The sequence below is a fragment of the Kogia breviceps genome, chromosome 14, assembly GCF_026419965.1.
Source record: "Kogia breviceps isolate mKogBre1 chromosome 14, mKogBre1 haplotype 1, whole genome shotgun sequence".
NCBI lineage: Eukaryota > Metazoa > Chordata > Mammalia > Artiodactyla > Physeteridae > Kogia > Kogia breviceps.
The window spans coordinates 1567406-1582604 of NC_081323.1; the positions used below are offsets into that span (position 1 = coordinate 1567406).

Genomic DNA, 15199 nt, shown 5'->3' on the forward strand with positions numbered 1-15199 from the left:
TCACATCCCCACCCTGAGCCTGGCGTGAACAGGTCTGTGACGGGCTCCCCCAGCCACAAACAACACTGGCACCACTTCCAGCACACTCGGGAACATTCCAAACTGCTCTCTTCAAGGTCAAAAAGGTTTTCTCCTTAATTACCCTGCCCTGGGCTTGTTTACTCGTGTTGAAAACTCACCCTCTAAGTATGACTGGTTCATTCTCTCTCTTTAGGGAGCAGGGTGAAAAGCATTTAAAAAAATAAAATACAGGACCTTACCTACTGAGGTACCTGAGAAAAACATCCGTCATTCATGCGGTGCCTTGAGATTTCATTAGCCGTGTAAACGGTCATTAGTGCCTAGGACCCAGCACAAAAGGCCACCGAAGGACAATCACCCCTTGCAAGGGGCTCTCTTCAAAGGAGGTTCCAAAGATGCCCGGGATAAGTCTCCTCCCGCCCCGTTGCCCTGCTCCTGCCCTGAGCTGCAGACGCCAAGGCTCCTCCTGACCGCCTCGCAGGAGACACCCCTGGCCACCTCGGGACCTCTGCACGGCTGCGTCCCGTGGCTGGCTCACTCTCACCCTCACGTCCCGGCTCCACGGCACCTCTGCTGAGAGGCCCCCGGACGCTTACATTCACCCATCATGGGTTTCTCTCCCACCAGGAGGGGCCGACATCCATCATTTTACCACGCCTCCAGGTGGAAGTCAGAGGCATCTGAAGTTAAGTCTGATTTCCTCTCCACAGCCCTCTCTGCACCCCGAGAAATGGCCACTGCCTCAAGCAGCCCAGGCTGAAATCCCTGGGCCACCCCGACCGGCCTCTCCCACACGCCCCACATCCAGTCCACCAGTAAATCCAGCTGGCATCACCTCTGGGAGCACCGAGGGTCCCAGAGCCTCTCACCTCTCTCCAGCAGCCACCGTGCTGTCACCGAAGGCCCCGACGGCCTCCAGGGCCCCACCCCACGCAGAGCAGATCCTCGTCAGGTGGGCGAGGCCTCCCTGCCATCCTGGGAGCCTGAGCGGCTCCGCTCAGGTCTGACGGCCTCACTGTCGCCCGAGGGAGGGCCTCCCCGACCTGGTCTATGCCGGCCCTGCCACCCATCGTTCTGTCCCTTTGCCCTCTGGGTCCTCTTCCCAGAACCACCTGCCGCTGCTCCGTCCCGGCACCAACAGCGCCCGGCTGTGTCAGGTGAGACGCAAGCTCCAGAATCTGCCTAGTCGCCGTGGCCCCCAAGCGCGCACCAGACACCCGGCGCTGCTAGGCACGTGGGCAACATCCGAGGTGTGAAAGGACAAGGACACAAAGAGCCAGCTGTGTCTGACCCAAGAGGTAATTTTTAGAAACCTTACAGGCTCAGAGAATTAACGTTCTGGAGGGACCCTGGGAGCCAGTTCACCCTGTGTTATTGTTTCTGTTGACCACAGGGGAAACCTTCGTCACGTCTGACGCACACGGGGGCTGCGAGTCTGGAAACGGGCAGAAGGCTTGCCTGCTCGTAGCCATAAGGCCGCTGCTGCTGGGCGGACGGGCCCGTCTGAGACGCTCGGTAGCTTCCGTACTGCTGGCCTTGTCCCTGCTGGTAGCTGGAGTACTGCGAGGGGGCGCCCTGGGCAGGCCCTAGAACACATGCGGGAGCCGTGAGACCATCCCATGCCCCAGTCCCCCTGAGCCCGACGCCGGCCCCCGTTCTCCCGCCACGTTAAGCCCGTGCGGTGAAAGCGCCACAGCTGGCAGCTGCGCGGAGTCCCACGTGGCTCGCAGCTGTGCTCCCACCCCCACCCCCACCCGGACGGAGCCGGGGGGGCCACTCTCAGCGTCCCGGGCCTGCTTCCTGGGACCGGCTTACACCAGTCTCGGTGGTCACCGTAAACACGAGAGCCAAACACACTGCAAGTGGTGAAAATGTGCGAGACGGTAATCGTGCCTCCGGAGCCTAAGCAGATGGTGTAGGAGAAACTGACAAAGGCCAAGTGTTTTTTCCAAAATTGGCTGTTTCTAGGGCTGGGGCAGGGGAAGCACTGTGGTCCCAGAAAGAAGAAAGGGCTCAAAACCAAAAGGACGGGGCGCGTCCAAGGGCCACAGGCACCAACCTGAGCTCCCAAGAGGCAGGGATGAGACGGTTTGAACGATAAAATAAAGAAGTTTGGATTGTGACTCAATGTGTAAGATCAATACCCGTGAGCACCTACCAATATGAATAAACGATCAATAACTAAGTGAATGGGGGAGAAGAGACCCATCTTCCCTACAGAAGAATTCCAAACAATCTATGTCGACCAGCGGGCCCCAACCCTTTTGGCGCCAGGGACCAGTTTCACGGAAGACCATTTTTCCGCGGACGGCAGGGGCAGTGGGGGATGGCTCGGGCGGTGATGCGAGCGGCGGGCAGCGGCGGATGAAGCTCCGCTCACTTGCCCGCCGCCCACCTCCTGCTGTGCGGCCTGGTTCCTAACAGGCGGCCGACCGCTGCTCGTCCACGGCCCGGGGGTTGGGGACCCCTGACGTACACAGTGCCCCCTCGGGTGGAGCTGGACCCAGTGACACCAGAGTCTGGAGGAGGAGAAGGAAGGAAGCCCGACACCGGGGAGGCCTGGCAGACGCCCCTGACCATGTGACCAAGGCCAGACTCGATGGAGGCAAGTCATGCCCACAGGAGGGGACGCAAAGGCACTTTGCAGTGGGCTTCTCTCCAAAACTCAGAACCCAGGCCAGACGAGCCCAACCTGAGGGGGTGTCTAGGAAGTGCCCACCCAGCCCTCCTCAAAAGTGCCAAGGTCAAGAGGGATGAGGAAAGTCTGAGGAACTTTCACAGCCCGAGGAGTTGTGGGGCTGATGTCACGTGGGATCCTGGACTGGTCCGGACAGAGGAGGACACGCGGGAGAGCCAGTGAGATCCGAAGAAACTGGTTCAGTCCACGGCCACGCACCAACCTTGGTTTCTTAGCTGTGGCCACAGGGCCCCGGTAATGGACAAGGTTAACCATGGGGGGACTCTCAGCTTTCCTCACAGCTTTTCCAGAAATCTACACCTCTTCCAAAATAAGAAGCCTGCTGGGCGCCACCGAATGGCCCCCCACACTGCTTACCATAGCCTGGCTGCTGCCCGGGGTAGCTCTGCTGGTTGGGGTACTGCTGCTGGGAGTACGTCTGCTGCTGGGCTGTGCCCTGTTGGTACCCCGCCTGCTGCTGGCTGTACTGTGAGTTTCCTGCAGAGGGAAGGAGACATGAGCTCATTTCCAGAGAGCAATGGCAGCTCTGCTGTCCCTTGAGGCATGGGCAGCTTTGGGTTCCCTACACCGAGTCCACTGCTCTAGTACCTCTTCTTTTCCACAACAATTCAAATGATTTTATTTTATTGGGTTGGCCAAAACGCTCCTTCAGTTTTTTGGGGTTTTTTAATATTTTTTTTTTTTTGCTTTTTGCGGTATGCGGGCCTCTCACTGCTGTGGCCTCTCCCGCTGCGGAGCACAGGCTCCGGACATGCAGGCCCAGCGGCCATGGCTCAGGGGCCCAGCCGCTCCGCGGCACGTGGGATCCTCCCAGACCGGGGCATGAACTCGCGTCCCCCTCATTGGCAGGCGGACCCCCAACCACTGTGCCACCAGGGAAGCCCATCCTTCAGTTTTTAAGTAAAAATAAAACACAGTTTTCATTTTCACCAAAAACTTTATAGAACAATGTATTCACCGTTTTGTTCCACTACTTTCTGCCATTTTCCAGGTAATTTCATAATTCCATCTTCCCAAAACATTTTATCCTTTTGAGCAAAGAACTGTTCCAGGTGCCTTTTACCGTCTTCCAGGGAATTGAAATTTTTTCCATTAAGGGAATTCTGTAAAGACCGAAAAAAATGGAAATCCAAAGGTGCAATGTCTGGTGAATATGGCGGATGAATCAGAACTTCCCAGCCAAGTTGTAACAGTTTTTGCCTGGTCATCAGAGAAACATGGGGTCTTGCATTATCCTGATGGAAGATTATGCATTTCCTGCTGACTAATTCTGGATGCTTTTCGTCGAGTGCTGCTTCCAGTTGGTCTAATTGGGAGCAGTACTTGTTGGAATTAATCGTTTGGTTTTCTGGAAGGAGCTCAGAATAGAGGACTCCCTTCCAGTCCCACCATATACACAACTTCACCTTCTTTGGGTGAAGACCGGCCTTTGGTGGGGTTGTTGGTGGTTCATTTCTCTTGCCCCATTATCTTCTTCCGTTCCACATTACTGTACAGTATCCACTTGTCATCACCCGTCACAATTTGTTTTAAAAACCGAACGTTTTGGTTACGTTTCAGGAAGAGAATCACAAGAGGAAATACAGTCAAGAAGGTTTTTTTTTCACTTAACTCATGTGGAACCCAGACATCTAAGCGATTTACATGACCAAGCTGGTGCCAATGATTTTCAGAACTTGATTTGGATATTTTGAGTATGTCAGCTCTCTCCCTCGTGGTATAACGTCGATTGCTCTCAATTAATGTCTTGATTTGATCGCTATCAACTTCAACTGGTCTACCCGACCGTGGGGCATCGTCCAGCGAGAAATCTCCACATGAAACTTCGCAAAGCACTTCTCACACATTGGATCAGTCACAGCACCTTCTCCGTACAATGCACAAATCTTTTTTTGCATTCTGGTTGCGTTTTTACCTTTCTTGAAATAATAAAGCATAATAGGCCAAAAATGTTGCTTTTTTTCCTTCCATCTTCAATATTAAAATGGCTACACAAAAATTCACCAGTTTTAATTTTTTTTTAATGCACAGATATGACAGCTGTCACATACAATCTAACAAAATTGTTTCAAATGAAGTTAAAGACAGCTTAGCGCTACTAGAAGCATCTTACAGGGAAACCGAATGAACTTTTTGGCCAACACAATACTTTCTCCACTATCTTACAGAAATACAAATATATCGCCAAAGTGAAGAGATTAATGCAATTAAGACAAAGACCAATACCAGTGTTGTAGGTAAACTGTGTCCCCCAAAAGAGCTGTTGAGGTCCTGACCCCAGGAACCTGTGGCCTTATTTGGAAATAGGGTCTTTGCAGATGTAATTAGTTAAAGGGAGGTCATACAAGGTTAGGGTGAGCCCTAATCCAGTGACTGATGTCCTTACAAGAAGGAGATCTGGACACAGACACAGGGAAAGGCCATGTGATCCCCACAGTTCAAAGGGACCCTAGAAGTTTTGGGACACCCTTGTTTTATTGGCCAACGTGCAAGCCAGGGTTCCAGCTCAGACCTGTAATGTGTTTTCCTGTGACTTTATGGATGAAAAGAGTCAGACGTTTGTCCCTGTGTTCTGCATCTATATCTGGGTACAGTCCCAGAGATGTTTCAGGTTCACTTACTTTTTCTTTTCCCAGAGAAAATGGCTTAATTCTCCTTTTCAAAAACCTAACTAGCCAGCCAGCACCCATGCTAAAAGCCTCATTTTGGAAGAAAACTCATGGTAAGAAAATAATTTGGGAGGGCAGTAAACGTATTACCAAATAATTACCAACAGTTAAGAGGGCGTATTGGGGACCTCCCTGGTGGCGCAGGGGTTAAGAATCTGCCTGACAACGCAGGGGACGTGGGTTCGAGCCCTGGTCTGGGAAGATCCCACATGCCACAGTGCAACTAAGCCCGTGCGCCACAACTACTGAGCCTGCGCTCTAGAGCCCGCGAGCCACAACTGCTAAGCCCATGTGCCGCAACTACTGAAGCCCGCATGCCAAGAGCCCGCGCTCTGCAACAGGAGAGGCCACCGCAGTGAGAAGCCCGCACACCGCAACGAAGAGTAGCCCCCGCTCGCCGCAACTAGAGAAAGCCCACGCACAGCAAAGAAGACCCAATGCAGCCAAAAATAAATACATAAAATAAATAAATTTTTTTTTAAAAAAGAGAGAGTATTAACAACCATTTAAAAATCTTTCTACATGTGTAATGGAAAAGAACCTAAAAAAAGAATATATATATATATATATATATATACATGTGTGTGTATAACTGAATCACTTTGCTATACAGCTGAAACACAACACTGTAAATCAACTATATTTAAATAAAACTTTAAAAATAAATAAATAAAAATCTTGCTATGAAATCTTCCTAATGCAGGTCTTAAGAGTCTTAGATTGGTGTAGAGACTAAATTCCATTGCGTTTTCAAAACACCTTTATAAGAAGACCAATTTAAGCTTAGTTTCATCGTGTTCTTCAAAACCACAGTGTCTGGCCTTGAACCGCAGAGTGTGGGTCTTAATCTGCATGAGACCCCATCCTCTAGCAGGAGCAGGCGGGGCGAGGGGACCCGGGGTGTTTCCCCCTGTGGTGCCACACAGCCCAGAAAGGAGGGCTGCTTGTGGTTTTGTTCTTGTCTTTGTTTTTAGTTAATTAAGTTTTTTATAGATTTTTTTTTCATTTTTATATTTTTTATTTTATTGTTTGTTTATTTACTTTTGGCTGCGTTGGGTCCTCGTTGCTGCGCATGGGCTTTCTCTAGTGGCAGCAGGCAGGGGCTACTCTTTGTTGCAGTGCGTGGGCTTCTCACTGCGGTGGCTTCTCTTGTTGCGGAGCACGGGCTCTAGGCACACGGGCTTCAGTAGTTGTGGCTCACGGGCTCTAGAGTGCAGGCTCAGTAGTTGTGGCATGTGGCCTCAGTAGTTGCAGCATGCAGGCTCAGTAGTTGTGGCACGCAGGCTCAGTAGTTGTGGCACGCGGGCTCAGTAGTTGCAGCGCGTGAGCTCTAGAGCGCAGGCTTACTAGTTGTGGCGCACAGGCTTAGTTGCTCTGCAGCATGTGGGATCTTCCCAGACCAGGGCTTGAACCCGTGTCCCCTGCATTGGCAGACGGATTCTTAACCACTGCACCAACCAGGGAAGTCCAGTAAAATGTAAGTATTTTAAAACTGGGATCCTGATAACGTACATTTTAAAATAACAGGTTTACTGAGAGCGAATTCATGTAGAAAGGCTTAAAACCCCATAAGGAAGTTCAATTCCCAGCTGCGCAGAACAACGAAGGAACACACGCTCTACAGCACAGGCTCTTCTCCAAGGCGGGCTCTGAGGAATCTGCGGGGTTTTCTGATTGGTCACCATCTAAGGAAACACCTTGACAGCTGCTCCCTCCTCACAACCATGACCAGTCCCAGCAGCAATGGCTGATGGGGCAGCCTATGGCCGAGGAGGCATTAGTGACCAGTGGAGCCCCAAGTTCACTGTCTTTGTGAGAAACGCATCGGAGAAATTCATCAGAGACTTGTCAGGTTTTCTCCAGGGTTTCAGAGTTTTGGGGTCAGTCTGCACATTCTCACGTCTTACCAGCCCCTTTTCTCTTTCTAGGATAATGGGTAAAGGAGCTAATTCACAGCAGCAGCCGCCGTGGCCTAGACGCAAGAGGTGTGCAGGGGGTGAGAAGCCGACGCAACTCTCACGCACCCAGAAAAACCATCTCTTGACCCGGGGCCAAATCCCAGTGGAAGACAGACCTGTATGGACAACACTGAAAGGAGACAGGCAGGAATTCTTTGAACAAGGCTGAGTGATTCTCAGGAGGGTTTCGTGGGAGCAGCAGAGCTGGGGAGCCCAGACCGCTCTTCCTAGAACAGCCTGGGGCAGCGACGGCCGCTCCAGGGCCTTCCCTCCACTGCCGGCAGGTACAACGACTTCTCTTGTTTTTCCTCTCCTTTTCATTTGTTTCTATCTTTAGGAACCTTGCAACGTTCTGTCACGTGGCCGTGAAAAAAGGAACCACTTATTTGCGAAAGAAGAGTGTGGCGTTGTCATTAAACATGGCAGGAACGTGGCCGCAGAACAGCCAGAGGCGCAAGTGCACGAGGGTGACCGACCTGTCTATACAACCTGGTCGCCAAGCAAGGATGAGCCTCAGGGACCCGCGTCGCAGCCGTTTGGGGCGGAGCCGTCCCCACCATCCCCAACGCCCGATCACAGTCACCGTCGCCATCGGGAGAAACGCCCCCAAACAGCGGTGCTGCAACCCCAGGACTGGGGGTTGTGGGCGGGTCCGGGGGGGCCACAGGGTTAGTGCTTTGATTTTCAGTAAGTCTGACTTCTAAATGGGCGATTCAGAAATAAAAAAACAAACCACGTCCGTCTTCAGCAGGTCCGGGGAGGAAGGCCCTATCCCCCGCCCGGCCTCATCATCTCCATCACTGTCCCGGGTATTTCTCCAGAGGCTGTCTATGGTGTGTGTGCTCTTAGCGCCCTTTGTTTTATGCAGCAGGTGGCACCCAGACACCCTGGTCCTGTACACCTGGCATGGCCCGGGGGGAACGTGCCACAGAAGCGCCCTGGCGCGTCACAGCGGACACCGGCTCTGCCCAGCCTTTGCTCCTGCAAACCTCACGGACAGGAAATGCCATCGGGACTTGCAGGTTTCCTGCAGCGGCCCCGACAGCAACAGCGTCCTGCTCGGCTGGGTCGGCCGTGCCCTGGTCCCCTCCTGGCACTAGTCCTCTCATTCCGGGGACCCCACAGGGCTCCTGCCAGATACCACCTCGTGTGCACAACCCCAGGACCAGCCACCCGTGCCCCTCGAGGTTCCCCACCCCGCTGGGGGACAACTCTAATTACTAGAAAGTTCTTTAGGTTGGCTTCAGGCCGCCCCCTTATTGCTCCCACCCAACACCCTGCCCTTCTCAGGGCCGCAGGCCACTTATGCACCCGGTCCTCTCAAAGCAAACTCCCCCTGGCACCTCTCGCCCGAAACAAGACCCGGCAGGCCTCCGGCAGCGGTACGGCCGGTCCCGTGTTAACACGTGCAGGGCTCGCTAACAAGGTGGAACACGATGCTTCCAGACCCAGGAGGAAACTGTGTCACGTGCCACGCTGGCCTTCAGAGAAGTCACTGAATGCTTCAGCCAACTCCTCGTCAATTATGAAAGACAGGCGTACGTCGCCCCAAGCGAGGGTGCAGAGCCCTGCACCGCAGACTCCAACGAGCTTGTCCCGGGGTGCCGCACGCGAGGCAGGCTGAGCCCCGCTGCCCGGGGCGGGGGAGCAGGGGTTGAGGAGGGCGAGCGGGGCGCTAGTGTGTCCGCGTCTGGGAAGACAGGGCGGCTCTGGGGATGACCTAGCGACTGACGGTGGTCGCGCAACAACATGAATGTGCTCAGTGCCGCCCAACTGTGCGCTTAAAAAGGGTTAAAATGGTACATTCTACGTTCTTCACAACTTAAAAAAGTCACCCCAAAAGGCACCTGTTCTGTACGTATCATCTGCCCTTTCCTCTCTGGGCCCCTGGCAGCCTTGCCATTGTCTCCAATCCTGCCGTCCAGACCCAGGCCCAGGACCACGCCACCTTGTGAGCTTAATGGCTCCTCTCCTCTCGGGGCCCATGGGGCGGCGGCAAGTCCCCGCACCCGAGAACCGTGTGAGAACCGACTACGCCTCTTTCTTCCCAGATCCGTGTTTGGTGACGTCACCTCAGCGGCTTTATCGGCGCCTGGCCCCCATCTCCATACGCCCCACGCCCGCCGGGCCCGGAACCTGAGGCCCGGCCGCCTTACCGCCCTCGTAGTAGTGCTGCGTGGACTCCTCAAACGACCGGTCGTAGCTCTGCTCCGTGTAGGACGCCGGCTGGTAGGCATAATCGCCATGTCCTGCAAGCAAACGGGGTGCCCTGCAGTCAGCGGAGGCCCCGGCTGCCCAGACCCAGGAGCGACCGCGTGAACTCAGCCGTCGGGTCGGGAGACCCCGGCGCTGGGCGCGGTCCATTTTCCCTCGACGGAACCCACGGGGGCACTTCCTGCCGTCTGGCAGCCACGGTTCCCTCACTTTAAAGTGCAGACGGCCACCCGCTCCTTGGGGCAGTGTGAGAATCAACAAGCCACGGTTTACGGCGCGTACGTGGCGCCCGATGCATGACACGCACCTGGACGTCGGCTCTTAACGTCGCTACACGGTCACCACGCCCCCGCCGTCTCCCTTTGGAGTGCGTGACACCTCGTGAGGCCCAGCCACCATTCCACAGAGGGGTCACGGCTTGCCCCGTCCCAGTCGTGGCCACCTCCCCGGCACCAGACCTGCTCCCGCACCCCCACCTGGGGGGGTCCTCCCCAAATCCCACCCGTCCTCTGCGGCCATGTTAAACGCCACCTCCGCAAACCCTGGGGCCATTTAAAGATGCCTGAAAGGTGACACGGAAAAGGAAAAGAAGCTGCAGAAGTGGTAAGGGAGCAGCTGGGAGGGGAGGTTACGATACGAGACAGACGGTCGGCTCGTGCCTGTCACCTTCCTGAAGGCTTCTCACAGCGAGCTCGTTTCCATCCTCGGGACGTTTATGTCCATCCAGAGGACTGTGCCCCAGCCCCCGGGGGCCAGTGCCGGAAGCTTCTCTCAGCAGAGACCAGCCTCCCACCCCCAAAGGGGACTCTGGTGCTCTCTCTGCTGGCGGATGTCGGGGGCTCTGGGGTCTGAACTGAGAACGAGCAGCGAGCAGCGGACGGAAGCCACTGCAGCCTCACCGTCAGGGTAGTACTGCTGGCTCATGGGCTCCGAGGCGGCCTGGCCGTGGCCGTACTGCTCGCCGCCGTAGTACTCCTCCTGGCCCAGGTACTGCTGGGACGAGCCTAGGGGACAGCGCCGGACGTCACCTCCCCGAGCCCCAGGACCTCTCCGACGGGCTCCCAGTCAGAGGACCCTCCACCAGGCCCGCCCGGGGGGACACGGGGAGGCCCGCCCCAGGCACTGCACATGCCGCCCCTCCCGCACCGGCTCCCTGCACGGGGGCGGGGCCTCACCTTGCTGGGAGGGCCGGTAGGGCGCCATGGGCCGCTGCCCCATCATGCTGCCCGCCTGCCCGCTCTGGCCCATCATGGCCATGGACTGGCCCTGGTAGTGCTGGCTCCCGCCCTGTGCCGCGCTGTAGTGGGACGAGGCTGCCTGCTGGTGCATCATGGACACTGGGGGACATGACAGAACCCGCGTAACCCAAGAAGCCCCCGGGCGGCACCCCACAGACCCGCCTGAGCCCTCCTCCCGGGCTGGGCCTGTGCAGCTCCGCCCCGCGAGGCCACGCCACCCTTCCTGCCAACGCGCCTTTGGGCAACTCATAAAATGTGAAATTGCCGGCACCCACGGCCCGAACTCCCCAAGGCTGGTCCCAGAGGAGCCTATCGCCTCGACCTCCCCTGAGACTCGGGCCTCGAAGGCTCCGGCGGGGGCCCCGCCTGCCTGTCCTTTCCCACCACTCCTGCTCGGGACCCTCCAGGGCAGCACCGTCCAGCGCAGGGGACGCGAGCCACGACAGACAATGAGAAGGAACGAGAAGAAACGGGGAAAACCTATTTCAGTGGCATTTTATTTGACTCAGTATATCCAAACTAGGTTGTTTTCAACATGTAATTAACGTAGCGAGAGCTAAGGAGATACCTCACATCCTCTTTTTCTGTTCTAAGCCTTGGAACCCCGGTGCGCCTGACTCCCGTGGGACAGCCTGGTTGGGACCTGATGCTTCCCAAGTGCTCAAGGCCCCGCAGCCCCACCTGCCCCTCAGCCTCCCACTCCTGTACGCTGGCCGCCACCCAGTCCTCCCTCAGAGCCTCCCCTGAAGCCACCCAGCCCCCGCCCCGCCCCTCGGGAGCTTCCGGAGGAGGGTGGCCCTGGGGACCACACTGGCCTGCGCTGGGAGGGGGCGGGGTCTCTGGGGGCGGTACCTGGGTTGGACTGCATGTTGATGTTGGCCCGGGACACGTAGCTGCTGATGGCGCCCTGGCCCTGCAGGGGGATGCTCTGCGAGGCCGCTCCCGAGTGGCTGTAGCCGGGCCCCGAGCCGTGGCCGCTGCCAGACATGCTCATGGAGGTGGTGGGCAGCGTGCTCTGCGCCGTCTGCTGCAGGGTCACGTGGTTCGGACCTGCCAGGGCGCGGGGGAGGGGGGGCGGCAGGGGGGGCTGAAACCCACCGAAGACCACCTCTGATGGCAGCCCTGGCCTCGCGCTAGGGCCCCCTCACCCGCCCCCCGGGCCAGCTTCCTTCACGCGGCTGTGGGGAGGGAGGCTGACCACGGTCAAGGGCGCAACGAGCGAGGGACACGGGCGCGTGACCAGGAAATGCACACACGTGCTGAGCGCGCAGAGGGGCCGCCTGCTCCCCGTTACCTTTCTCAATGGTTCCCGACGGCTAGTGGCGGTTCTCCACCCAAGGACAGGAGCCCCACACGGAAGCCCGCGCTCTGAGGTGACGCAGCCCCAGTTCGCAGGGGACCTGGAATAAGGGCCTTATCCCTCCGCGTGTCACCCCGAGCACGTGCGCCTGCAGCAGGGCCTCCGGTAGGAGAGGGTCCCCACCGCGGCGGCTGGCCACCCAGGAGCCCAGTTGGTGACCCCGCTGTTCCCCGGAACCGACCCAGAGCCCACCACGCCCAGGGCCACTCACCGTTGCCGATCTGGGCCTGCATGAGGGAGGACGGTGGCAGGCCCGCGCCGATGGCATCGCTGAGGCTGCCCTGCGAGTGCAGGCCCTGGCCCGAGCCGCTCTGGGACAGCCCTCCGGGGCCCAGCGCCAGGCTCTGGGTTGGCGGCTGTGGCGGCGGGAAGGGCACCGAGAGGGTTAGCGTGGAGAAGGGCCACCGGGAGCCGCTCCGGGGGCTCAGCCGCCCCGAGACCCACAGCCGTACTCCACGGCCGCCGGCCAGCACCTCCAGGGCGGGACACCGCCCTCACGCAGCTGGACGCCACCAACGGCCGGCCCGGACACCTCAGGCCAGGACGGAGAAGCTATGCCAAGCGTTCCCCGGGCTATCGACACACACTGGGAGGTTCAAAGCCGGGCCCCCCTTTCCTGAGACTCAGGGAGCTGTGTCCACCTCACCGTGCCCACCCCCCTCCCCACCCCTTGGTCTCAGCTGGCCAGCCATCTCTGGCCCTCACACCCCCTGTGCCCCAGGGCCCTTGCACAGCCTGTCCTGTGCCTCAGCACCAGGTTCCCAGGACCCCCCCCCCCCGCCACCCCCAAGCCCACCTCTGATCACAGGAGGCAGACGGGAGATGGAGCTTACCAGTGACCCCTGGCAACCTCATCTCCCAGATCTGGACCAAAGAGCAGCCCCGAAGGTTTGGACAACGCTGTCTACACCCGGGCCCCCCACCCCGTGGCAGGCACTCACGGCGGGCAGCAGGGACTGCATGTTCTGGTTAGAATCCGCGATCGTGGCCAGGTAGACCAGGTTCCGGTGCAGGATCTGCTGGTACCTGCAGGCGAGGGTGCGGTTGAGGGGGAGGAGGCTGCCCTGCCCTGCAGCCAAGCCCCTCCCCGGGGAGTGGGGTGCTCGGGCAGACGGCACAGGGCTCTGCGGTCCAGGATGCGGGGGGGTGGGTGGGGGAGACCCCCGACCTCGTGGCCAAGGGGGAGGTGCTACTGGGTCTGTTCAGAGAATGGGGCGGGTCAGGGGGAGGTGGGGTCCGGGGGACACAGGAGGGGCTGCCAGGGCACGGGCCTCCTCGGGCGGACCCGGCACTGAGCTAACTGGATACCCCAGCCCCTGCAGAGGCACTCATTGCCTGGCCCCGGGGTCCCACGAGGTCCCACCTGGAGGAGCTTGCTGTCCCCAGGTGCGGCTGGCCTGGGCCCCCCAGTGGTGCCCTCTGCCCCACACTCCCACTTCCCTCCAAACCTGCCCACCTCTCCCTGGGGAGCCACCCGGGGGAGCTGGCCCAGCAGCTTAGCTGACCCCGAGGCCCCACTCGCTCAGGCCACCAGGCCGCAGAGGCAGCCGGGAGGGGCACGGGCGGCCGCAGCCACTCACTGGGTGCACTCGGCCGTCTTGCCCTTGCTCTGATAGTCCAGGATGCACTGGATCAGGTGGTGGTTCTCGTCCAGCATCTGGAGGAGAAGCAGACGTGAGCCGGGGGAACACGGTGCGTCTGCGGGCGGCCTGCCGCGGGGCTCGCGAGCCCCGGCTCGCGGCTCACGAGGCCCAGCGGTGCCCGTCAGCAGAACTGCCCCCTCCCGGCCCCAGCCAGCAGGGCCGAGCACTTTCCACGTCCCCGTGCCAAGCACGCAGCCCTGCAGGCGCCAGGGCCCATCCCTCCCCCACCCCCCTGCGCCCCCAGTCCAGGCTCTCACTCCGCACAGGAAACCCACAGCCTGCAGGACCCGTTTTCTAGGGCCCCTGGCCCCGGTGCTTCTGTCCAGCAAGGGTGGCCCCGGAGTCTGGAGTGTGAGGCCCACAGATCACGGCCACACGGTGGGGGCTCCGGGGGAGGCAGCCTGCACCCCTGCAAGCATCTCCTAGACCCACAAAGCCGCTGCTCCAGGACAGCCACTCGGCGACAGCACCTGGGTGGCCCGCGGAGACCGGGAGGGGACAGAGGCTGCAGAAGAGGGAGGAAGGTTGCGTGGGAGCGTGGGAGGGGCCGCACGTGGCTGGCCAGGAGGCCTGGCGTGGACACTCCCCACCTGGACGTGGGGTGGGGGCGGGGGGACCCAAGCGCCGAGGGCCTGTCCTGCCACGGCCGTGCTCGCCTCTCCCTCCCCGCTCAGCCCCTGAGCCTTCAGGGTTGATTTCCCTTGTTCGGGTTTTTTTAGTTATAACCTCCTCCTCTCTATGCCTGAGTGTTTTCTCCCCACTGTGGAGACGATGCCCCAATTGAGCCATTCCCACCCCGGCCAAGGAGCCGGCCCGAGACAGGGAGCCACCAGAGGGCGCTCTGGGCTGGGGCTGCCGGTGGAGCCCACCCAGAAGCAGGCGATCAAACCCAGGGGGACTGGGCATCCCTGCCGTTTGCCCAGGAAGACTTCCCCAGATGAATTAAGAGAGGAAAACAACCACCGAAGGCCATGTCCTCTCCCTCTCAGAGCCACCCTTAAAAGGCTCCACGGGCTCTACCTCCTGGCCTCACGACGCCCAGCAGGAATCCTCTCCCAAGGCCACACCCTCCATTTCAGCATCCGTCATTCGTGTCAGCTCGAAAAAGGGGGGACGCCAAATGCTCAGTGACGGGATGACTTAAGCAACGGCAGGAAACCGCAGGATGAGATGTTAACCAGACATTACGAACGTCTTTGTAGTTTTTACAAGCAGGAGAAAATCTTACACTGTTAGGATTTTTTTTTTAAAGCAAGGTACTAACTTCACCGAGATGAAGTTTTCCGTAAGTTCACCTCGGTGAAGTTATGGAAGAAAGACCAGGACACGCTGTGGGGAGGATGGCGGGCTGGGTGCGCGCCGAGGCCCAAACCCTCCCAGACCTGGCTGGTGGGAAAG

The 15199-nt window shown here is 58.5% G+C and overlaps 1 protein-coding gene across 4 annotated transcripts in view; it reads right to left on the bottom strand.

Moving 5' to 3' along the window:
• SS18L1 (SS18L1 subunit of BAF chromatin remodeling complex) overlaps positions 1-15199 on the bottom strand; it is a 29906-nt gene that overhangs the window by 3009 nt on the left and 11698 nt on the right. For 2 of the 4 annotated variants that reach the window (XM_067012565.1, XM_067012564.1), the window contains exons 2-10: positions 13739-13815; positions 13100-13184; positions 12370-12514; positions 11651-11848; positions 10736-10897; positions 10460-10564; positions 9503-9595; positions 3077-3196; positions 1480-1607 (exon numbers count right to left, since the gene is read on the bottom strand). In XM_067012565.1, the coding sequence (XP_066868666.1) occupies positions 1480-1607; positions 3077-3196; positions 9503-9595; positions 10460-10564; positions 10736-10897; positions 11651-11848; positions 12370-12514; positions 13100-13184; positions 13739-13815 (1113 nt within the window). Of the gene's footprint in view, positions 1-1368; positions 1608-3076; positions 3197-9502; positions 9596-10459; positions 10565-10735; positions 10898-11650; positions 11849-12369; positions 12515-13099; positions 13185-13738; positions 13816-15199 lie in introns of those variants that run through there. The other 2 variants (XM_067012563.1, XM_059036555.2) reach the window with 1 other exon arrangement.